General features: G+C 38.5%; 2 protein-coding genes across 4 annotated transcripts in view; both read right to left on the bottom strand.

The window, feature by feature from the left end:
* LOC126406075 (interferon-induced protein 44-like) overlaps nt 1–25,667 on the bottom strand; it is a 197,300-nt gene that overhangs the window by 11,274 nt on the left and 160,359 nt on the right. The gene's annotated exons all lie outside the window — the stretch shown is intronic.
* Nucleotides 18,257–20,091, bottom strand: LOC126406080 (interferon-induced protein 44-like). Of its 2 annotated transcripts, XM_050070222.1 has the most exons (3): nt 19,718–20,074; nt 18,642–18,737; nt 18,257–18,450 (listed from the first exon to the last, which is right to left on the bottom strand). In XM_050070222.1, the coding sequence occupies exons 1-3, from the start codon at nt 19,772–19,774 to the stop codon at nt 18,289–18,291; spliced, it is 315 nt and encodes a 104-aa protein (XP_049926179.1). In that variant the 5' UTR covers nt 19,775–20,074; the 3' UTR covers nt 18,257–18,288. The 2 variants fall into 2 exon arrangements, 1 of the variants encoding a protein (XP_049926179.1); XR_007571632.1 differs by lacking the exon at nt 18,642–18,737 and having other exon boundaries at nt 18,312–18,450; nt 19,718–20,091.

The raw sequence follows: 25,667 nt of genomic DNA, 5'->3' as shown, positions 1-25,667 counted from the left end.
ATTATTGTTCATCTATTTATTTATTGCTAAAAGACAGGTAGTAATGGAGTTTATGGCTGGAACAGAGATGTATGGTAACGTGTCATCCATGTAACTATGGAAACAAACATTGTGTTGTCTAATGATATCAAGTGGCAGCATGTAAAGTGAGAATAATAATAATATTTGCACTGAAACTATTTTTCAGTTATCTTACTAATGAATGGGAGGTTAGCTATCATCCTATGGCTTGTCAGTGCGCTTTCCATCTAGGTTGGATTTCTTTTGTGTGGGTTTTACAACAGTTGTTTGAAGGCATCCGGGAAGATGCTGAATCTTTTTTTTTTTTACAGGGTTTTCTGCTGATGTCATCTGTGCTTACATCAGCAATAATACCAGCCAAGTTATTTTGTTTTTGAAGAACAAAGCAAGTTATATATATATATATATATATATATATATATGTATATATATATATATATATGTATATATTTATTTATTTATTTTTTCAGTTTGTGGGACATTTCTAACCAAATGTTGGTTAGGGCGTCAAATGTTTAGGATTCAACCCCTGTTTTACCCTCGACTGCTGGTCAAAAACTTCTTTCAGCCATCCTTAGGCCAAAAGGAGGTAAAAAGTCACTTGGGATCCCTCAAGTTTCAGATGCCATCTTAAAGTATCCAGCCCTGGGGCAAAACGTGGTGATGAACAACCCACTAGTTGTCGTGAGACAATGCTTCTTTTCTCAACCACATCCTGTCCATTCGCATTGCCCTGGGGAAATCACGCCCTCCACTCTCTTACCAAATGTTTCTGTGTGACAAAATTGAAATGTCTGTTGGAAGTGAAATTATACATTTTATCCATGTTCTATATTTGGAATTAAAATATAGTTGGATTCATTAATCAACCTGTTCTCATGAATATGTGCTTCCTCATTTTGTTTTTCTTTATAGATTGCAACTACAGGTTGCAAGAACCGATTTTGACCATAACGGGAAGAGTATGTGCCTATCACGTGTAACATGTCAAAGTATGTGATCTCGTATAATAAAAAGCATTAAGTTTCTTTTAAAATAAAGTAATAAGCCTATTTTACAACTAAGAAGACCGCCTGATCAGACCCGCCCACTTTGGCCAGTTAAAAACATGTGCGCTCTGGTGCACTCTTCTCTCGCTCTCTTGTTCTCTTGTACTCGTTGCTCTCTTTTCTTTTTTTGACTCTTCTCTCTTCTTGTTTTTTTTTACTTCTCTTTCTTTTTTATTTCTTCTTTTTCATATCTTAGCCTCTTTCATTTTTATGTTTTAGTTATGCTTTTATACTCTCACGATCAAATTTATTTTAAACTTTTAAGTTTTGCTTATCCAGTTTTCTTTTATCTCCAGTGTTTTCAACATTTTTATGCGCGTTAATAATAACTTTGATAACAATATCGAACGGCCAACGATGTTGTTTTCACCATTATCATAAGCAAGTAATTATAACAAAGTAGACAAGTGCCCTTTTCAACCTGCCCCAGCGACTGCCAGCTGCTTGCCACAGTGGTTCTTGTGCCAAACCCAAAGGCTTTTTGCAGCGTAAGGAAACCGACGTTGGGGGCACCCACAGGACGTCACAGGGTCAACCGCTCCCCCCACCACAGTGCGCCAGCCGGTTTCATTCTGCTGGAAAGTCTGGGAGTTGCAAAGTGACAGTTCGGGGCCCCAGGAGAAACGTCTGCATGATTCACTGCTAAGAAGGGAGGCAACGTTTAGCTTAAATTAATTTTCATTTGCCAAGTCATTGTCTGTGAATATTTCTTTTGAGCAGGAATTAAGATCACTGTATGGAGAATTCATAAGCCAGATACTGAGATTGATTCATTATTGATANTATATATATATATATATATATATATATATATATATACATTGGTATTTTAAAATTTAAAATTTGAACATTATGCATTATTTTCCCCGAATATTATCATTATTATTAAAATGTGAATGACTTTTGCAATATTTGGAACATCAAACAAGAAGGTGAAAGTGAAAGGTCAAGACTCACCTCCCCCCATAGCTGTAAAGGAAGACATTTACATGTAAATGTGCATGAATTCAAATAAGAAAATCTGGAGAATGAATTTTGTTATTTCCTAAAATCAAATGTTAACATAAGTTGGAGACTCTTATCTAAGTAGTAAAATGTTATAAAGTTCAGTGAATATGACAGCTCAGCTCCACAGTACCTAAAATATGGCTTTATTAAACATGTCTTTCTGTATAATGTAAATGTCACAAAAAGACAGATCAAACCAATTAAATAAAATGAGTCAAACATTAACCACAAAAGGTCAAATTGAGGATTAAGGTTTCATTTCCTTTCAATTTCTAGCTCTACAGAACATTTACATCTTTGAGAGTAGAATAATAATAACACCATAACTACACTACACAAAAATAGCGTAAAGAAAATTTACTAGTTTAAAGGCATTATTCTCATTTTAACTTCAACTGATTTTGTTTTATTCGGTCATTACAGAATAAATAAATTTCACTTTTCCTTCACAATCACAAAAGCATATTCATCTACCATATCTAAGGACAGGCAACAATAGCCCTTACCTTCAGCTGTGTGGCTCTGGACAGTGACACTGCAATATTTGGGAGAAAGTGCTTTTATAGGGTCTCCTACTCCTTTCACTTTCAGTTTTCAGTTAACCATGTGACTTAAAATAAACCGTCTCTCTTGATGAGGGGACCAAACACATTGTTATTTATGGGAGGGGGGCAGGAAGGAAGTTGTGTGTTTTATTTTGGCTTCTGTTACCCTTTAGAAACCTGGTTGGTTTGAAAGGCATATTTTCTTTCAGAATCACCAAAGTTACACCATTTATCACAGCTGAGAATGTAATAACAGATCCTTTTTCTTTTGTTTTGACGGTCTTTGAACACATCACATCGTTTATTTGCCGGCGCCTGGTGTGTGCAGGCTACCCACGGCCGGTCTGTGTGAGTGAGTGAATGACTGTTCTCCAGTTGTCTGCTTTACCCCTCTCTCGTGGGGGTGTGAGAGCATTGCAAGTATATATCCTATGGATACTGCGGAATGGAACTCGAATCCGGACCGCAAACAACTTGTTTACACGAGGGAAGATCTGTTAGCTTTGAGGAAAATGAGTGCTACCGGTGTAGCCTACGTCATCTTATCCTCGGGGAACTAAGGCGAAAGTACGGTGGCTGCAGAGCTGGAGCTAAAGTGAAGACCGGACACAAACAATAAGCAGCGGAGATATAAGCCATCAGTCCTGTCCGTATTGATGACAAATGTCAAGGCGCTTCAGAACAAAGTGGACAAGTTAGCGGGCCTGATGAAAACACAGAAGCTTTACCGAGAGAACAGTTTGCTAGTCCTCACGGAGGACTGGCTTTTTTTTTTGTTTTTAATTGACTGAAGAATATACAACAATATTGGCAGGTGACAATCAGTTCAAGTAGGCTCTCAAATAGACGGAGCACAGAATAAAACAGCATTACAACATTATATCAGACAAGTAGGCTAAATAAATCAAATAAAAAAAACTGAAATAAATAAATAAAAGTTAAGGGGCTTCTTCTAATAGTTTTAACTCATTGATGGTGTAAAGAAGATTTGCAGTTTGCAGTTTTCTTTTTCATATGTTTCAGTGTTTTACAGTAAGAAGTCAGTTCTATTATAAAAACCAAGAATAGGGGTTGTGTTTTAATACATTTGCATTTGTGAATGAAGAATTTTCCTAAAATAGCCTAAATAAAGTGTTTAAAAGACAGTCCATTTTCTTATCCTCAATTATCATTCCAAACATTATACAATTTCTCAGTCAGTCACAGCGTGAAAGAATATCAATACCACCAATCTTTTGGAAAATTTCCCTGGGAACACAATACCAAAAGCTATTGTTATTTACTAGAAACACTCTTAACCATTTGATCTTTAAGGTGCCTTTTATACAGTCAAAGTCTATGGCCTGCAGACCACCATTTTGATAATCTTTAATTAAAGCTGCCTTATTTAAATAATGAGATTTTCTTATCCAGATATAGTCAAAATTTAGTCTGTTGATGGACTTTATGGCTTTCTTTGATATAGAAAGAGAATAAGCTGGATAAATGCAACTTGAAAGACTTTCCATTTTGGTTATGTAGATACGACCAAAAAGTGAAAGATCTCTATTTAACCATCTGTCTAATCTTGGTTTGCACTTATCCACTGTCCACTATCCATATGTTCAAAGTCTCACTCATTTCATCATCTTTTGTAATATGCACACCTAAATATTTGACCTTAGTTTTAATGGGGATACCATTGGTTGCCACAAGATGGCAGTCATGAATGGCTAATAGTTCACATTTTTTCAAGTTCAGTTCTAAACCAGATGCTTTGTAAAATAAACATATTATCTGAATTGCTTTTGGGACCTGCTCTACATTTTTTAAAAACAGAGTTGTGTAGTCTGCCACTTGACTTATGACTATTTGGTTATCAAAGACACTTTATTACTCAATATCTGAGTTTTTAATAAGAATGGCCAACATTTCTGCTGCAATTATGAACAGAGACGGTGAGATTGGACATCCCTGTTTAATCCCTTTGTTGATTGTAAAACGGAGGGAGGTACCGCTTGACAAAGATATTGAGCTATTAGTGTCATGATAAAAGCATTTTATGACATTCCTAAATTTCTCTCCAAAACCACAAAGTTCCAGTGCCTTGAAAATAAAAGGGTGTTCTATCATATCAAAAGCCATTTAAGAAAGAGAATAAATCCATTATCAATGATATAATAATTGTATTCAATTAAGTCCAGGCGCACATTATTATGAATCGATCTACCTCTCATAAATCCTGACTTCTTTGAGTTGGTTTGAAAATATATGTGTTAATAATTTGTAGTCATTATTGAGGAGAGTTATTGGTCGCCACTTGTCTAAATTTTTGAATTTTTATCTGGTTTTGGGATGAGTACTATTAAACCTTGTCTCAGTCTGTGGGAGTGATAATGTTTCTATAATCTCTTTTAATGTTTCAAATAAAAGTACTTTGATATGCTCCCAGAAATGTTTGTAAAAATTAGCAGTAAGGCCATCTGGGCCAGGAGAGCAATCAGGAGTCAAGCACTCCATTGCTTTTTCTAGATCAGCATATGAGATCTCTGCCTCACAGTCATTTTTGAAATTTTCATTTATTTGAGGAATGAAGTCTTTGATTTTGGCGAAAAAGGTCTCTGCTATATCAGGTGAGAAATTAGAAGAGTATAATTTACTATAAAAGGAATACATTTCATTAGCTATTATTTTAGGATCAGAGCATTCATTGTCATTGATGATTAAAGTTCCTATATTATTTTTTTTCTAATCTACAAAAATACGATGAATTTTTCTCTCCTTCCTCAATCCATTTTGCTTTAGATCTAATATAGCCCCCCCTTGCTTTCCTTGTATAAATATCATCCAATCTAGTTTGTAATGTGAGCAGTTTTCTTTTATCAGTATCAGTAATTGTTGGTTTATTACAGCAAAGATTTATTTCTCTAATCAGATTTTCCTCGTTGGGTAGAATGTTTCAACTGTTTACTGAAGCTAATGGAAAAATTCCTTACTTTATATTTCAGAAATTCCCATTTGGAGATATAAGAAGAAAGACTGGCATCTTTAGAAGTTTTATTAATAATGTCTTTGACTCCCTGACAATATATCTCAGACTCCAACAAGGTGAAATTGAGTTTCCAATACCCCTTATTTCTTTTGTAAATATCAGTAGGTTTCAGAGTTAAATTAATAAGACAGTGGTCAGATAAGGGAGCATTAGATATAGAGCAGTTGGCAACCATTTCATTTAAACAGTCAGAAATTAGCCAGAAATCAATTCTGGATCTACTCGAGCCACCTGGTTTAAACTAGGAAAATTCTTTTAAAGTAGGATGTAAAGTGCGCCATGGGTCAAACAGATTGTGATTATTACAAAAACTGGCAAGATGAGGATTATATTGATGGTTATGAAACATTGTGGGCGAGCGATCCAGTCATTCATCATTCACCATATTATAATCTCCTCCTAAGACAATGCCATTAATTGGATATCTAACTTTCAGGTCTTTGATAGCATCATTAATTTCAGAGAGCAGGATTTTGCTCTGGTTTATGTTATTGTATCCATAAATATTCCCCAAAATAATAAAAAAATTCTCCATTGCCAAAACACATAGGATCCAATGACCATCTACACTCTTTTTGGAAGTAATTATTTTTCCAGACAAGTTGTTCCATAAAATTGCAGAGCAGTTTGTTCCATGACAAAATAAAATCTTATCAGCCCATTGGTTGGTCCAGAACTTTTCATCAGTTTCATTAGAGTGGGTTTCTTGTAGCAAAACAAAGTCTGGTTTCTTGCTTTTGCAAAGAAGAAAAATTGCTTTTCGTTTAATACTGTCTCTAAAGTGAAATACAAACAAAAATCTGATTTGATAAACAACATTAAAGAACAACTTACAACTTAGAAACAGAGGCGGTCCTGGCTAGTTTTACGCCCTGGGCGAACCATCCCTTGGCGCTCTCCTCTGACACGCCACATACCTGTGTGTTGCCATGGCTCCTTATCTAGCGCCACAGAGGACTATGAGCCTCCGCCGTATTCCTGTCTGTGACCCCCGTTCAACCCACAACCGCCAGGATTCGCCTTTCCTTTCTGCTGCTGGTTAAAACGTGATAATAGGGGCGCCCCAGCACCCACTCCATTAACTTGACGTGGAAATGAGCGGTAATCTAGAAAACTGGCGAGTTTTTTTTTTGTTTTTTTTTCTGGAGGGCCCTCACATAGATTGCGCCCTGGGTGGTCGCCCACATTGCCCATAGCAAAAACCGTCCCTGCTTAGAACAATAACTTGAGCTTTGTTTGCAGGAAAAACGCTGCTTTGAGTATGAACATAAGGCAATGTCCCTTTGTAGGTAGTCAACTTAAAAGTCCTTATTCATTTTGTCCATATAAGCTTACATGAGACTGTAATCAGGGGACCACGATTCTTTTCCCGTTTATGTAGCTGGCCAGCCCTCTGAAGTACGCCCGCTAACCTGCTTCTCTGGCTTGCTTGATCTGTGGCCACACTGCTGCTCTTGCCTCCCTGTCAGCTGGTAGGATGTGCTCCGCGAAGCTCACATTCAGCTGCTTGCATACTGCAGATCCCTTGGTCAGACGCCACAGCTCATCTCTGAAGTGTCTCATTGTGAACTGCATGACAACATGGCACTGTCTGCCTTCCTCCCTTTTACCCAGACGATGTACCGAATCAACAATGCTGTCGATCTTGTCAGCCCACTGTGGAACTATTTTGAGTAGAATCTGTGACACTTTCTCCCTTGTGTTTTCGTTCTCTTGCTCCTTGAGCCCACATAGCTTCAAATTCCAACGCCTTTTAAAATGTTCAAGTTCCATGACTTTTTCTTTCAGAGAGGCATTTTCCATCCCAATTTTCGTTACCTCTTTCTCCAGAGTAAGGGCTTTGGACTTACAATCACTTATTTCCTTTGGTGTTGAATTCCACACTTTTAGCCACTTTTGCAAATTGAGCTTTTAAACCATAGCAGAGAGGTTATTCACAGCAGCTAATATTGTGGCATTAGATACCTCCGTTTCATCTTTGGATTTCTTGTGTGGTACTGGGACCTTGGTGGGGGTGTTCGATGGGGAACGCCATATCTTTGAGGTCAAAATTTCCATGTCTTCGTCACTAGCATTGCCGCAAAAATTGTGTGAGGACAATGCAGTAACAGCAGAGACATTACCTTTCACCTGGTTAAGTTTCGGCATTATCAGCAGTGGCAGGAGTGGTGTCAAATAAGACGCTGGAATTCAGTCTTCACACAGCGATATCAATAAGACCTTTTTTTTGTTAGAAGAAGGACTAGTTTTTAAACTTTTGGGGACAAACAGACGGAGCTCTCAAAAAAGTGCGCGCTCAGTCCGCCATCTTGCTGGAATTCCTCATCTGACTGTTAAAGACACTCTGTGCATCCGCGATTTGGAACTTTTAGCAACTACCCCTTGCTGCAGCGCGTGGAATGGGGCGGGGTCAGACGTCCAGTGGGCGGTGGCGTATGGATATCTAATGATAACAGCATCATCTGCTGGACGACTGCAAGAACTGCAAATACAGATCTTTACTCAATTGAAACATTTTTATTTTACTCCCTTTTTACTCCCTTTCCCTTTTTTCCAGCAGCACAGGCACTATCCCATTTATCAACTAAAAAGAGCAATGAACATGGGCTCCGTGCTGCAGCTGTTAACAAGAGAAAGCCACAAATGAGTCGATCGACCCAGCTGATTTGTATGAATTTAAAATGAACACATCGAAGCAATTAATGGATCATTAACACCTCACAAATCAAACAGGCAAACATTACACGTTCAGCAACCTATATTTTTCTCACCTTCAATGGTTTCCTTTCATACTTTTCATTTCATTCTGCTTCCATTCATTCCTTTCTTCTTGCTTGCTACCGCTTGCTACTTGTTTTGATATAGTTTCCGGTTGCCGCCAAACAGTGCTGACGTTGGAGTGTGATCCAATCAGAACATCTGCGGGGCGGGGTTGGATATCCAACCCTGCCCTTCATCCGACCCCACCCCATTCCGCGGTCCGAAGTCAGGACCCTCTCACTTTTAGCCGTTAGCATGAGGCCGTACTATCTGTACAGGGAGTTCACACATTTCATTGCTGTGTGTGTTTACATTCCCCCCAGGGTTGGCGCTAGAGTGGCATGTGAGATGATACACACATCAGTCGCACGGCTAAAAACTCAGCACCCAGACGCTTTTCTTGTTATGTCTGGAGACTTCAATCACGTCACTCTCACTTCAACTCTGGCTGACTTTCATCAGTTTGTGGACTGTCCAACCCATAAAAACAGGACCACTGACCTGTCATATGCTTACGTTAAAGATGCATACACAGCTTCCCCCCTACCACCACTGTGAAAGTCCGACCACAATCCCGATCCGGGTGTCACCCCTGTACTCACCAATGGTTAAAAGGCAGCCCATAACAACATGCTCCCTTAGGAAGTGGCAAAATGGGGATGAGGTGATCCTCAGGGATTGTTTTGCATCCACTTATTGGAATGTCATGTTGGACCCTTTTGGGGATGATATTGAAGGCTTTAGTCACTGCATCACGGACTACCTAAACTTCTGTTTAGATGTAGTTGAAAAAAACTAGGCTGTATGTGGCGGTGGTTCAGGGGAGCATCCAGTGTGGTGTGCACATTTAAACACAGGAACCGGCAGTCTGTTCTTGTCAATTTATTTGCGGTTACAAGGATGAGCAGAGTGGAACAAAGGGTGGTGGATGATTTCCTGCACAGAATAAACATAGAGGATAAGTCATAAAACATAAATTTCCACCTTCACACAGATGTTAACAATAAATCAAGGTCAATGAACTTAACTTACTTCACATTTATGCATCCACAATTTACCATTATAGAAAAGGAGGGTACTTCAGGCGGCTTTCTTTGTCTGGTGGTTTTGGAGGGAAGGAGAGAAAAGGAAGGGCTGAGGTTCGAGGCGGGCTATATCACCTCAGGAGGTGGGCGGTTCCAACAGGGTGGAGTCGAGTCTCTTGTGATTTTTAACAGTAGTGGTTCCTGTTAAAACAGTGAAATGCTGCGGCGTTGGCGGCTTAGTGGATAAAGCCACTTAAGAGCAGCGCTTAAAAAACGAAATTTCTGTCCAGACAAGCGTTTTGGCACCGCTTCAGGAAAAATCCCCGTCCTAATTCGCCTGAAGCATATCACATTAAAAAATGACTTACATGCACATCCCGTCATACACAAGGAGACTAATGATGGAGCAGAGAAACTTGATTGCTGCTCACCGATAATGCATTTGTTATTGAAACATTTATAACAGCATACATGTTTGTCTCTCTTTTTCCATCATTGCAGTTCAATGTCAGTTTGTGTCTTATATAGATAGCCTACGTTTTCCGACATCAGTTCTGTCACACAATGTTAGTGTGAGTGTGTGTATGCGCGTTTGTGTGTGTGTGCCATAATAGGCTACATGCACTAGGTTGTGTGACGTACTTCCGATTTTAAACATTACTGCTTGTTCGTTTCCGGTCTCAGTGTCATTTTTCGTTTTAGCATTTTTGTCGTGACTGTGCCATGACTGAATGAAATTGTGAGTTTATATATAATGAGTGTGCGCAAAAAAGTTAAAACGGTTCATGTTCAGAAACAGGAGAAGCACTATCTCTACTACTATTCTCTACTCCAAGCACTGCTGTGTACTATAAACATTATAAAAATAGCATGCTTGGCTAACAACCGCTGCGTGTGGAGGCTGCAAATTTGGATAAATTGTCCAATATGAGGTAGGTTGTGCTAAGGTAAAAATACGTGCCAGCTTATTGTTTGCTTCTACAGCTGAGATATTGGAATAGACTTCATGTGACGAATATTTTTACGTTATTTGAAGATTTATGTTTGTCGCGAATTCTCTACATTCGGCCAGAAGGCACAAGGCTCTCACACTGACCTCCCCGGTCTTTATTGGAAATTGAATAAAATAACACATGCAATCAAAAGTCTCGTTGGCATTATATCTGTATTACTCACGTCAACACATCCATCCTACTGTACTTTAAACATCTAGTTAGCGCTAGCTACACAGTGGCTAACAACAAGACTAACGTCGTTAACCCCACGTAAGATGAGATGTAATGCCAAAATGATATATAGCCTATGCTTATTAAAAAATATGCTGTAGCTAACTAACACCAGATAAAGCACAGTTTACCCACAGATAGCTACTGTTAGTGACTATAAGGCTAGTGGTACATAGGGTGACCATATTTTGATTTCCAAAAAAGAGGACACTCGGCCAGCCACGACATAGCCTACTTAAATGATACTGCAGTTTACTCTAAGATGCCTTATAATTTTAATATATTTAAAATTTATATGTATGGATAGAAAATTCAGTTATATTACGAAATAATATCTCTCAAAGACAGAAATTCAGATAGGCCCCTATAGGGAACACATACACACACTAGAGTGTNGAGGTCTCCCTCTCCGCAGCTGAGCACCCACGGCGCACGCCCGGCCTGTTAAATAGCCTGTAACCACTGTGTGACACAAACTCAGTGCTTTGGTCATTAAATAATGTCGGGCTCGGTTCGGGTTTGGACAGAAATATGCTGCCCGTGCTGCACTCTAACACACACACACACACACACAAAAACACACAGAAAACCGGACATTATCATCAGTTTATAAAAACGCCCCGGACGGGACGTGAAAAGTGGACATGTCCGGGCAAACATGTCCAAACCTCTAAATTAGAATAAATACCGAGCATAAGGCCTTTTTCTGTGTAAAGATGGAACTTTATAGCTGAATTTCTCTAAAATCACTGTAAAAATGCTTGATAATGAGTCACTGAGTAGTCAGGGCAGTGCTGAGGACGGCTCTATCAACCATTGTCAGAAATTATTGATCAAAGCGCTTTTACAGTAGCGTAAATATTGAGCATAAGACCTTTTGCTTGGCAAAAAAAAAGGGAACTCTAAATGTACATTTCTCCAAAATAATACAGTAAAATTGCTTGATACTGAGTCAGTGAGTAGTCAGGATCGTCCTGAGAACAATTCTATCAACCATTGCCAGAAAGTTGAGTAAATATTGAGCATAAGCCTTTTTTCCATGTAACAAATGGATTTTTAAAGATGAATTTCTATAAAATGATACAGTAAAAATTGCTTGATAATTAGTCAGGAGAGAACAAATCTATCAACAACTGTCAGAAATTATGGACCAAAGCGATTTTACAGTAGAGTAAATATCAAGCACAAGCATTTTTTCTTAAAAAAAAAAAGAAGAAGAAAAAAGGGGGGAACCTTAAAGCTTTTTTTTTTAAATTATATAGTAAAAATGCTTGATACTGAGTGAGTGTTAAGTCGGGACAGTGCTGAGGACAAATCTATCAACCACTGTCAGAAAAAATGGATCAAAGTGTCTTTACAGTAGTACAGTAAAAATGCTTGATACAAGTGAGTGAGTAGTCAGGATGGTCCTTATGTCAACTGTATCAACCATTGTCAGAAATTATGGATCAAAGTGTGTTTACAGTAGAGTAAATGTTGAGCATAAGGCCCTTTCATAACCAAAAAAGGGAACTTTAAACATGAATTTCTCTAAAATGATACAGTAAAAATGCTTGATACTGCATGGGTGAGTAGTCAGGGTATTCCTGAGGTCAACTGTAACAGCCATTGTCAGAAAGTCTCATTACTGTACAGTAAAAATGGAGTATTAGACCTTTTATTCTGACCAAAAAAGACAACTTTGAGGCTTAATTTCTCAAAAATGATACAGTAAAAATGTTTGATAATGATTGAGGGAGTAGTCAGGATGGTCCTGAGGTCAACTGTACCAACCATTGTCAGAACATATGGGCCAAAGTGATGTTACTGTACAGTAAAAATGGAGTATTAGACCTTTTTCGGTGCAAAAAAAAGAAAAGAGACAACTTTGAGGCTTAATTTCTCAAAAATGATACAGTAAAAATGTTTGATAATGAGTGAGGGAGTACTCAGGATGGTCCTGAAGTCAACTGTACCAACCATTGTCAGAACTTATGGGCCAAAGTGATGCTACAGTACAGTAAAAATGGAGTATTAGACCTTTTTCGGTGTGAAACAAACATGTTGCATTTGTATTACCATCGTCATATTTTGACGCCGCACCCCCTCCCTGTCCCTCTCTGAAGCAGAGGATGAGGTCGGCTTCACTCCCGTCAGTCTTCACAGACAGTCCACACAAGTTGAAAGAGTTTCTGATCATATCATTGAGTTTTTTTTTGACCCGACTATTTGGGGCCGGCCTTTAACGCCCCCGGCCATTATATGAGACCCGGCTATTAATTGAATACCGGCTATTATTTGAGGAAATACGGTATGCTATTATAAAATAACTTCAAATCAAATATTTAATCATTGATAAGTGTGCGTCTCTCCCCCGATCCTCCCAACAAAAATCTCGCCCCCCCTCTCAGAAAATAATTCCGACTGCATGTCTCCACAAGCAATATTAATCAGAAAAATTAAGGGGGTGGCACAGTTAATAACTTAAAAAATACCAATGCAATAATAATTATTAATAGGCTATAAACAATAGCCTACCAATTAAATGTTCAGGGTGACGGCTAAACATCAAAGATTCTTTTCTACAAGCAGAAAATGAAGAGATGGTTGCACCAGATTTATATTAGCCTAGATTAGATTTCCCTCCGCAGTCCAAACATGTAATACACAGAAGACACAGACCACAAAAGAATACAGGGGTAAAAAGACCTGATATGCTACATAAAATGACACAAATAGACAATGGACAGCACAGACATAAAATAGAAACACAGTTTCCACATTTAATAGCCTATGTCCTCCTGGATGTAGACTAAAGGACCCTGTCGGGGTTTATTTCTCCACAACAACCGACTGACATTATCCCGCTTATCAAACGGCCTACCAGTGAAATAATTAATTTGATACATAATGGTGATCAAAATAGGACTTTTATCGATTTATTAATTGCATAGCCTAGGCTACAATTGTATTCATTTAGGTAACTGCAGGTCCAGTCACTTTTCCGCTGTTCTGATCCTGGCTGTTTTGAGATAGCACGTAGGCCTACCCTAATTCTGTCAATGTTCACAGTGCGACACCTGCTGGGCTTTTTTTTTTAAAATCTCCACTTTTGATATAACATTGAAGTTTCTCATAATTGAGAGCAGACTCCACAGTGCACGGTAACTGAAGAAAACTTTGTTTTTCAAAATAGTCATGGTGCGTTATGATATCAGCTGCATATTAATATTTCTTCTTTTTTGAATTTATTTATTTATTTAGGCTATTATTTATTTGTTTATTTTTAAATCAAACTGTAAAAGATCTGTTTGATTTTCATCTGTGCACTATATTAACAGCATGAACTCATTAAATTAATTGCATTTTATAATAACACAATAAAATAAATGTACACATCTCCTGCAACCACTGCTGCTCAAAGTCAATATCCAGAGCTGGCACTTTAAGGCTTTTCAGCACTCATTTGAATACTGAGCAATAAAAGTCTTTATCCCGCCTATTTAATTTGCATGCAGTTTACTAGTGGAACATGTTGACTTCTAAGTGGCACCTGCAACTCTACTGGCTGTGTGTTGCATTTAACATGTTAACTAGTGATGGTAGTGACAACATTTTAAACTTCATCTATAAACTAGTGGGGTTCAAAAAGTTCCACTAGTCGACTAGTAAGATGCATAATGTCTACTAGTTATGCTAGTGGGTGTCTTTTTCCTAACTTGTCAACTAGTGAAGTTCAAGAACTGCCACTAGTCGACTAGTAAGACCCAAATTGGCCACTAGTAACACTAGTTGGTGTCTTTTTGACTTCACTAGTCAACTAGTTACACATGTCCTCTTACTAGTTAACATGTTAGGTCCAAAAAGATTCACTAGTTGACTAGTGACACTCTTTCCGTGGCTCACTAGTTAACTAGTGGATGCTATTTGTTGTCACTAGTCAGATTCTGCACTGAACATGTAAAGACTTTGACCAAACCTGTTGGAAGTTTTTCTTACATGTAAGGCTATTCCTTGAACTAGTAACGATTTGCTCAGCACTAGTGGGCAACTGTGCACAGCAAGTGAGACATTTCTTTTACATGTGAGACTTTTTGTCGCACTAGTTGACATCTTCACCACACAAGTAGATATCCTCATCTTACTAGTACAACAAAGCTGCTTACTAGTTAACATGTGCATGTCACTAGTTAACTAGTGAATGCTGCTACTGCCATACATGTTAAACAAGTGAAATTTTATCACAGTACTAGTTGTACTAGTAGGATGAACATGATGACTAGTAAGCAGCTTTGTTGAAGTAGTAATATGAACATGCCAACTAGTGTGATGAAGATGTCAACTAGTGCGACAAAAAGTCCAACATGTTAAAAAAATGTCTCACTTGCTGTGCGCAGTTGTTCACTAGTACTGAGCAAGGCTTTACTAGTTCAAGGAAAGGCATCACATCTGAGAAGAATGTCCAACATGTTTGGTCAAAGCCTTTACATGTTCAGTGCAGAATCTGACTAGTGACAACAAATAGCATCCACTAGTTAACTAGTGAGCCACGGAAAGAGTGTCACTAGTTAACTAGTGAATCTTTTTGGACCTAACTTGTTAACAGTAAGAGGACATGTGTAACTAGTTGACTAGTGAAGTCTAAAAGACACAAACTAGTGTTACTAGTGGCCAATTTGGGTCTTTTTTTACCCACCTCCTCATTAGCATTTGGTGTCACTAGTGTGACTAGTGCACATTTTGGCTTCCACTAGTACAACTAGTAACGTGTTTTGCCTCACTAGTTAACTAGAAAAGTCAAAATACACTTCAATTAGTAAGCATGTCAGCGTCACTAGTTCAACTAGTAAACATTTTAGATCTCACTAGTTAACTAGTGAGCTCAATAAGGTGTTATTAGTATAACTAGTGAGTATTTCAGCTTCCACTAGTTCAACTAGCAAACATTTTAAGCCCCACTAGTTAACTAGTAAGGTCAATGAGACTTTTTCTAGTTTAACTAGTAAGGTGTAAATCCTTACTAGTCACACTAGTGTAAAAAACTTGAGGTTACTAGCAAACTAGTGAGGCGAATAGCTGCTACTAGTTAACAAGTCAGAGCTTTTGCAGCTCACTAGTTCACTAGTAAGACTTTAAGCATTACTAGTTCAGCCCAGTGGGCCACTAGTCTGTCAAAAAGCTGACTAGTTTGGATTTTGGTGCCACTAGTATGGCTCTGTGGCTTCACTAGTCAGGCTTAAGTTGTTACTAGTTTGACAAAAGTGTCACTAGTTGCTGAAAAAGAGTGACTAGTAAGACTCTTTGTTCAACTAGTTGGACAAAATGTCTAACTAGTGTGACCAGATGTCCAACTAGTGCTGACAATGATCGAACTAGTGAAGGACACTGACACCTGATATCAAGGATATGGAATAAATGCTCAAACGGCTTTGCTAGCTGGTTGTATTTTCACAGCTTCAGGCAGGTCCGCAGGCGGTGCAGTAACAGCAGAGCGAAGGGAAAGCAGCGCGTCTCTGGTGTAAGTGAGTGGAAGCTCACCTTCCACATGTGGAAAAGTTTGGCATGTCAACAGTAGTTTTAAAATAAAGAGCGTCAAAAGCAGTCCTTGCGCAAATGATGCCATGATATTCCAACATCCACGTACCTAGTCACTCAGACACAAAAGACAAGATGCCAAGAGGCACAAAACGATAAAAACAACAGCGGCAGCAGCAGCAGCAGCAGCACACGAGTCCGGGTCGCCAGCAGGGCAGCGCCACCGGATGGCCACTTGATTGGTGGGATGGCACTGTCTGAGAGGACATCAAGTGGACTGAAGTTTGTTATAAAATGATTAACATGAACCAAATGGCTACGCGGACGGTGATGCCTTTGGCTCAGTTGATTGAGCACAAATACGTATATGCTGTAACGCAGCCATAATCTCGTCTACAGTGAAGCAAGCAGAGGCAACATGCTTGATCGCCTATATAGCTGGTGCCGCCCGCTTGATTAGTTTCCAGCCGGTCTCATTAGACTTCAGTTTGATCAATTTGTCAAGTATCTGTCAGATATTCAGTATATAGTGGGAGGGTACAACCTGTAGCCTCTTCAGAAAAAACATATCCTCAGTAAGTTAGCTCCATTAAATAAATGAATGAATAAATATATAAACCTATATAGCCTATTCATAATAGCCTATTCTATATTCATTATTATTTTTCGTGAAGTTAATTTTAAACTAATGATGTAATTTGTGCAAGGAGACTAGATATGAATTATACTGCAACTGTCCATTTAAAAAGCATAATTTTGGCCTAATAAACTACAACTGTGACAGCATGAATGGAGCGCATCACTAAGGGACAGTTTACGATTGGTTCAGACCGCCCTTCTTAAGATATACCTTTCAGAGGATATATCTTCACTAAGGAGACTCTGGGAAACAGCCCGTAAGCTTAATGGAGACCTTAAGATACAACTTACGATGCACGTAGCGCTCCGAATGCTCTGGGAAATGGGGCCCAGACTATTTTGCCAGGTGTCCTGGTGTCTGTCTGTCTGTCTGTCTGTCTGTTGACAGACTTTATTTCAAGACAAAAGCATCACACTGTACAAGATGCAGTCACTAGTCGTTGCAGGTATAGAGTTGTGTCGCGATCCAAGTTAAGGTTGAGTTCAAAGATGAGTGTGATCTGAACAAGGGGGCTAGGAGTAGGGGATAGGAAGCAAGGTACTGGACCATTGGCTATCCCACTTTTTGCCCCCGGCCGGCTCAGGAAACTTTACAGATATGCAGCTGAGATCACAATGAAGGCAAAGTTCAAAGATGGGTGTGGTCCGTCAAAGGAGGGGAAGAGAGTGCTTTTGTGAAATGAAAACAGACTTTGGAGATATAGCATTTTGAAATTAAATCTGCTGAAACTGAAAAATAATACTAATTAAAAAATAACATCAAATTAATATTGTCTTTAAAAATGACCTCCAGTGAACTCTGATACTGTGAAAAAGGAAGGATAGAATATTATTTCATCATAACAACCTATATAATAAAATCTGTTGGATTATTTCACATAATGGTCAAATAACAATATTGTGTATTTATTCATATGTTTATTTATTTCAGTGTCTTTCATTTAATCTTACACAGTACAAACATGCATCATTTTTGCAAATCAAGGTTTTGAACATGTTACATATACTTTATACAGGATTTAATGTTTTTATTTAAGTCAACAGAAAGCCATGTAATCAAGCCTCACATGATGATAAATAATGCAGATATATAGATAAGTTAGCTGATCAATCAATCAATCAATCAATCAATCAATCAATCAATCAATCAATCAATCAATCAATCAGTCTTCACATAAAATCATAATAGTCCAGTGAAATGCCCTCCCATCAGTTCCTTCAACTTGTGCATATTAACATAGTCCTTTTTTGTCTCCTCTTACACTGTAGTAAGAAGAGCTGCTTTATGATTATCTATCTTTTCAGACTGGCTGTTGTGCATGTGTTTACAGAATCCCTGAGGTTTAGTTTATTGCGCAGGAGAGGTTAGAAGCCAAAAATGATTCATGAAGATACACAAAGACTGCATAATTCATCAAACTTTCTTTTTTATCATGCTTTGACCAAGGTTTGTGTCAGCAGTATGTTGGTCTACAGGTCGCTGAGGAAGTCTTCTCCAAAGGTAATCATCTGTCTCAGTGCGCTCATTATCAGTGCATTCATGTCATCATTGATGTTGGGATTTGTTCCGTAGTTCTTCACAAGAAAGATGCAATCTTGTGGAATGCCCAGCAATACGTTTACTTTGTCGACCTGAGTATGAAAGGAACAGCATTTTAGTTCATCAGTAAATCACAGAGTGACGACCACAAGAGATTTTTGTTTGGAAATACTGTGACTGAAATTGGATATTAAATTCTAACATTAAAAGACATAAAATATTATTTACATAAAAAAAAATTTTTTTAAATCTGAAAATGCTTAAAAAAACAATACAAACTTACCTGTTCCTTCAGGTAGATGCTCTTATAGGCATTGTTTAGATTTTGTTTCACCTCAGGACAGGCTAAATCAACTTTGGTGAGAATAGCCTTTATGACCTGAAATAATGCAGTTACTGAAATAGTGTGGGTCCCTGTTTTGTCTCATGCACATGAAGACGCACATGTGCACACACATGCATGCTGGTAACACAATACACATTCCTGCTAATAGTTTCACATTATTTCCCTGACCTACAGGTGGCAGTAATTTATCATAAATGAAGAAATGCACAGTGCTGTAGTGGACAACTTAACTCTGCCTGCGATTGAAATATTTAATGCATACATCCATGATATGTGCCCACATATGGTCTGCAAAAATAAAGAAATATAGCCAGTTTATTAAATAAAATTGATATTGAGGTTACAATTGACCAAGACCAAGGAGTGCATGGCCATGTGTATCAGGTCTGCTTCATTTTGGGCATAACAGGTGGCGGAAGAGACACAGACCCACCACCTGTGTCCTATTTAATGACCTAGGCTACTAGCATTTAAATAATTACACTGTTGGAGGGTATATTTCTTTGTTTTTCAAGATGTTTTCATGATAAATGATGAAAACATGCTCTGGTTTGTCAGCGTTCAAAAAAAGAAAAGTTACATACAGAGCCGAGCACGAGCGGTGGCGACTATACTGGCTGCAATTATTTAGATGTCAGTAAGAAAATGGTCAAATCACAATTCTCCAACTCAAACAGGCGAACTGTGCTGCACTGCAGATCGACGCTGACTCAAACTTGCGTACACGAGCTGAGACCTGACGTGAGATTAGATCGTAGTCTCCGCTTATGTCCACATTGATATATGCTGAGCTTTGTGTAGAAATGACCGTACACCCAGTTTTGTTTCGTACATCAGTTTCATAAATGAGGGCCAATATGTTTGAGTGAGTAAGACTGAATGTACGTGTTAGCCTGAGTGTCAGACTGAAGCTCCCAGAACCTTCAGTCTGACATGGCTTCCATTGAAGGCAATTTACAAGGGGGAGGGAATTAGATTTTTCCCTAACCAATCAGTAGAGATCAACGACTCACCCAGAATCTGACGTCATTAGTATCCATGCCTCGGGGGTGCCGAAAACAAGCGAGCATTGCCTGTTTAAAATGTCTCCGTTGTCGTGCACGCCCAGCTGCATCGCCATTAAATCCAGTTTAGCAGCTTCCTTAATTTGATCCTCCATTAACGCGAGTAGTGGCGAAATACCTCGATAGTATCATTAATGTGGTCTGTAGGATCTGTAGCGGTCGCCATTGTTGCTATCCTCACCAGTTACCCACAGGCGTAGAGCTTGACATCAGCGTGGCGCTGATTGGCTAATTGCTAGACCCCCGGCATTCATTGGTCCGTCCATCGTTTGGACGAGATAAATCGCAAATTCATTGAAGTATGCCAGACCAGAGATGCAAGCCTACTCAGTTGAGTGGGCGGGGTCTATGGTCTGGAACCAGGCTATGTACGTGTAATTATTTACAGCAAAACTCCACAGGGCCCCTTTAATCACGTCAGAGTTCAAAGTACTGTAGTCTTCTTCCACATGTCCTTTCATGGCCAGTATGACATCGTCCACATCAACTCCTATGTCAGTGTCTTTCTCAAAGCCCATGATGTCATTGAAGACGAAAGGATAATGGCTCCCTTGACCTTTTCTGATCTTGTAAGTTTTGTACTGTAAGCAGAAGGTGCAATTATTATTATTATTATCATTACTATCATTAAAACCAACACAAATATGTAGAACTGCTTACTTTTATTCAGCAAAGAAACCCGTGTTGACAAATCATTTTCTTGGTGAGGTACAGAGGATGAGCTGAGAAGTCTTACAGCTATTGGAAGAAAGCTGCTGAACAGGCTGTGAGTGGGGGGGAATTGAATTTTAGTATCCTTCCTCTGTGCAGGCACACTTTTTATCATCAATGCTCATAAGATGGGTGCTAGTGATGTTCTGGATGGTTTTAATCAATTAAACACTGTTAACACTCACAGTATATATGGATCACTTTGCTAGGATTTGATGTTTCTGCACACATTTTTATTTATTTTAGTTTGTGCTGATTCTAATTTCTTCCTCCATTTTGTATATTCCTAATGTGTTTTTTTATTTTCTTACTCTAAACACATAAGCAATGTTTGAAAAAATACTGCAACTAAACTGTGATTATCATAGGAAATGCGTTAATGTGGTTAGCAATCCAAGATGCTATTTTATCCTCTTTCATCAAGTTACTGACAAGTATTAATAATAATTAATATAGACTTCAAAGAACTGTGGAAGATTTTTGCTTTGAATCACGACAATCAACAGTTATAAATACCTTTTTTGTGTAGCTGCTCCCAGAGATTGCATCTGTTGGAGCTCGACCAGCAATTCTGCCTTGTAAAACAGTGTCAACAGAGTTGATGAAACTGGACTTGCTGGCACCAGCTAGTCCATGAAGAAGGATTCTGAGATGACTGACGTTCCTGTTCCCAGGTTTGTACGATTTCACAAAATCGAGATCTTCCTCTTTGTTCCTGTTTCATGATGGAAAATCATTTGATTAAAACACTGTGTTATTGTTATTATTGAATGCATTTACGGCACATTGTGTTTGCTGCTCTGTTGTCACACACATCAACCAGTCAACACAGCAACAAAACACTTCAGTGATATGTCAAGGAGCAGAACCACACATCGAGGCCAAAGTGGCACCACAGACTTTATATGTATTAATACTCACTGCGGCAGATTCCTCCATGGCGCACTCAAAAGTGCTGAAGAGCAAATAACATATGTTACCACACGGTAAGACAAAGCTGTATTTTAATTTCAACGTTATCCATGAATGTTATCGTTACAATAATTTGAATAACTTTTGCAATATTTTGAACATCATGCAAGAAGGTGAAAGTGACAGGTCAAGACTTACCTCCCCCCATAGCTGTAAAGGAAGACATTTACATGTAAATGTGCATGAATTCAAATGAGAAAATCTGTCAAAATCAAAAGCTAACCTAAGTTGGAGACTCTCATCTAAGTATTAAAATGTTTATTTTATTTTTAAAGGGACATAAATACCATATATTACATACTAGAGAATGATAACAGGAGACAGGAAGGAGGGAAAACCATTATAAATAAATAAAAGGATAGGTCTTACTATAATGTTCAGTGAATATTTAAAAGAAAAGATAAAGGAAAAAAATGAATGGCTCAACTCTACGGTATATAATACATGTCTATAATTAAAGTGTTTTTCCTTAGAGTGTAAATGTCATATAAAGACAGATGTTGGATCAAACCAATTAAATAAAACAAGTTAAACATAAACCATAATAGGTCAAACTTAGGTTTGAGGTTTTATTTCCGTTCAATTTCTAGCTCTACAGAACATTTACAACTTTGAGAAAAGAATAGGCTAATAATAACACCATAAGAGTAACTATACTACAGTAACATTAAGAGAGTTTACTCACTATGAAAGATTTTCCTAAAAGTTAACTGATTTGTATTCTGTTACTGAGCACACAAATCATCACATAATAAACAAAGTTTTTGCTTTTGCTTCCAATCAGGACAGCATATTAAACTGAAGACAGGCATAACAGAAAGCTCTTACCTTTATGTAGTTGCTCTGGACACAGTGACACTGCATTCTTTGGAGGAAAGTCTTTTTTATGTTCTCCTCCTGCTTTCACTTTCATTCTCCATCTACCTCAAACTGGAACGACCCTCTTTAGACAGAGGAGGTGGCTTATGACACCATTTATCACCCACCTACAATTTGGTTTTGAGATCCCTCCCCATATATCTTAACATCCGTTTAAGAATGCACAGGTTGTTACAGTGGGGAAACCAAACAAGCATTCTGGAAACGTATAGCACAGCAGGAGAGCCAGCCCGTCAGGCCAAGACTCAGCTAACCATTTACATCTAAAGGAGAAGGGACATTCCTTTAAAGGACAGCAGTGTTTACATCCTGGCCAGAGAGGACAGGTAGTTTGAAAGAGGCGTGAAAGAAGCCATCTATGTCAAACTGGAATGACCATACCTGGACCCACCTAACCCTAATGACACACATTATGAATGGGTGGGTCAGTGACCCACATGTGACCTTAACTACTGTAAAACTCAGAGCTTACATGTGACCTCAACAACTCTGTAAGGGTTCCCACCAGTGCTTAATTTGAGCCGGAACGTACTGGAACGCATACCAGGATCTTTTCAGGAAAGGCTCTGGTGTGTTCCGGAACTAATTTGCATGGGTCTAGAACTTTTCACATCTAAAAACTACATACAGTATTGGCTGATGTCACTAGTGTTGCAGGGTGGAGTACCGTAGTACTACGGTGCCTCACCACTACTGTGGGATAACTTCAAAATCCAATTGCAAGAGGGTGAGTGTCCATGCGCCGTCCAATAACGGCGCGCGCTGGCCACCTGGCACTCAATATGCTGCTGTAGTGGTTTGTTTTCCAGACATGTCAGTATCTTTGAGCAGTGAAAGTTATTATTTATTTCTTTTTACTTGTCGGCAGTGATTTGTTTTCCACAGAGCTCTACGTGCGAGCATTTTACTCGCATTTGCGACAAAAAACAGTTTTGTGCGAGGAAAATAAATCATTCAGCACGCTGTGCGAGTACAGATTTCAACCAGCAGCAGAAATGAAAGGCGAATTTTGCCAGTTGTGGGTTGAACGGGGGTCACAGACAGGAATACGGTGGTCAAATAGCCTACGGCGGCTCTGTGGCGCAAGATAACGGCTTACCAGCGACAGAGAAGTCTGACACCAGGTCCAGTAGCCTAATTTCCTTTTTCGTTGGCGTCATGACTGCCCAGTAGTACCTGGACAACCGAGCCGTGGCGGTACACAGGTATGTGGCGTGTCAGGAGAAACGAGCCGTTCACATTTTTTTTTTTTTTTTTTTTTTAACAATCTGTTTATTGAATTTTACATTTTAGAAAGACAATAGTGTTCTATACAATAGTAATTACAGATATAAATTCAACATACCCCAGAACAGGACCCACTCCCCCCACCCCCATCCCCATCCCTCCGGCACCTAGCCCCAGCAGATGGACACATATAGTTAAAAGTAAAAAAAAAAAAGACAAACAAAAGGAAAGGAAAAAAAAAAAGATGGGTTGAAGGACGAAAGAGGATAAATAAGTAAACAAGTGAATAAATTAATGTATGAATAGATAAAATAAATAAATAATAATAACAGTGGTAATACTCAAACAAATAAATGGATTAATAAGATCAATAGAGAAGCATACATATCTAAATTGGCAGAAATATAAATCAATTAAGAAATAAATAAATAAGTTAGTATTAAAAAAAAAAGAGTAAATAAATAATAGTTCCAGGAAAAAAAATAAATAAATAAAAACAACAACAACAACAACAAAAAAAAAATACATAGGCTCAGCATTGCAGTACTCAGTTCACAGTGATCAGACATCTCATAGGCTCAGCATTGCAGTACTCAGTTCACAGTGATCAGACATCTTGTGCTATTGACATAAGACAGGAAGGGATTCCAGGTCTTCTCAAATGAGACATCCTTACCAATCAGGATCAGTCTAATTTTTTCTAACTTAAGAAAATAAAGCACCTCCTTAACCCAGTTTGTATAGGTAGGTGGGACTGGGGATTTCCATTTTAGCAGTATCAACCTCCTGGCCAGCAAAGTTGTGAATGCAATTAAATCTTTTTTAGCTGGGGAAAGAGTAAGTGGAAAAGGCCATACACCAAACAGGGCTGTTAAGGCACTGGGAGTCACATCCCTTTCAGTTACCTTGGATAAAGTACTAAAGATCTCAGACCAAAATCTAGTCAGAGAAGAACAGCTCCAAAACATGTGAGAGTAATTTGCTGTGGCTTGTTGGCATCGGTTGCATAGGGGAGACACTGTATCGAACATTTTTGCAAGACGGGCTTTAGTGTAGTGAGCTCGGTGTAGGATTCGACATTGTATAAAACTGTGTCCAGCACATATTGAAGACTTATGTACTCTCCGCAAAATCTCCTCCCAAACATCATCTAGAATCACCTCTCTCAGATCTATCTCCCAAACTGTTTTAAGGACTATAGAAGAGCCTGGACAAAGATTATAAATATTTGAATAAATAGAGCAGATTGCCCCCTTTAATGAAGAGAGAGGCTTCAGAAATATCTCAAAATCTGAAGGCTTAGGAAGAGCAGGGAATTCTGGGAATGAGCCACGGACAAAATTTCGGACTTGGAGGTATTTAAAAAAATGTCCTTTAGGAAGCAAAAATTTATTTACCAATTGTTGAAAAGAAGCAAAAATAGAATTAACATACAGGTCTCTAAGAGTTTTTATGCCCAGCCTAGCCCATATAGAAAAGGTGCTGTCCAATAATGATGGGGGAAAAATAGGATTTGCTGCAAGTGGAGCCCCAGTAGAAAGCGTTTGCAGGCCAAAATGACGTCTAAACTGAGTCCATATTTTAATACTGGAGGCCACTATCACATTCTTAGTATGACCAGAAGTAGAAAAAGACAAGGGTGAATACAGTAACGCTTTCAATGACACTGGCTGAACTGAATTTGCTTCCAAGATCAACCATGATGGAGGGACCTCAATATCTCCATAATTAACCCAGTAGTTCAGATTTCTAATGTTTGTTGCCCAATAATAATAAAGGAAGTTTGGTAACACCATTCCACCCAGAGCTTTGGGCCTCTGTAAAACTTGACAACGCAACCTAGGAGTTTTCTTGTTCCAAATAAAATCTAGAATAATACTGTCTACTTTATGGAAAAAGAAAAGAGGAAGGAAGATCGGAATGCATTGGAATAAATATAAAAAGCGCGGAAAGATGTTCATTTTAATTGCATTGATTCTGGCAGCTATAGAAAGATTTAGTAGGGACCATCGCTCAAAATCTTGTTTAATTTTTGTAAGCAGAGAGAGGAAATTTTTCTTATAGAGATTAACCAATGTTTTGGCAACATATACTCCAAGATAAACAAAGC

This window comes from Epinephelus moara, chromosome 18 (assembly GCF_006386435.1).
Source record: "Epinephelus moara isolate mb chromosome 18, YSFRI_EMoa_1.0, whole genome shotgun sequence".
NCBI lineage: Eukaryota > Metazoa > Chordata > Actinopteri > Perciformes > Serranidae > Epinephelus > Epinephelus moara.
The sequence above is the reverse complement of the archived record's forward strand: the minus strand, read 5'-3'. Positions and strand labels throughout refer to the sequence as shown.

What these genes read in the sequence shown, in the direction of transcription:
- LOC126406080 (XM_050070222.1), bottom strand. Translation starts at nt 19,774, where the DNA reads ATGCTCGCTTGTTTTCGGCACCCCCGAGGCATGGATACTAATGACGTC. An exon ending in CTAATGACGTCAGATTCTGG is followed by an intron (nt 18,738 to 19,717) that starts GTGAGTCGTTGA and finishes GCATTATTTCAG; the next exon opens with GTCATAAAGGCTATTCTCAC. An exon ending in GCATCTACCTGAAGGAACAG is followed by an intron (nt 18,451 to 18,641) that starts GTAAGTTTGTAT and finishes TTTCATACTCAG; the next exon opens with GTCGACAAAGTAAACGTATT.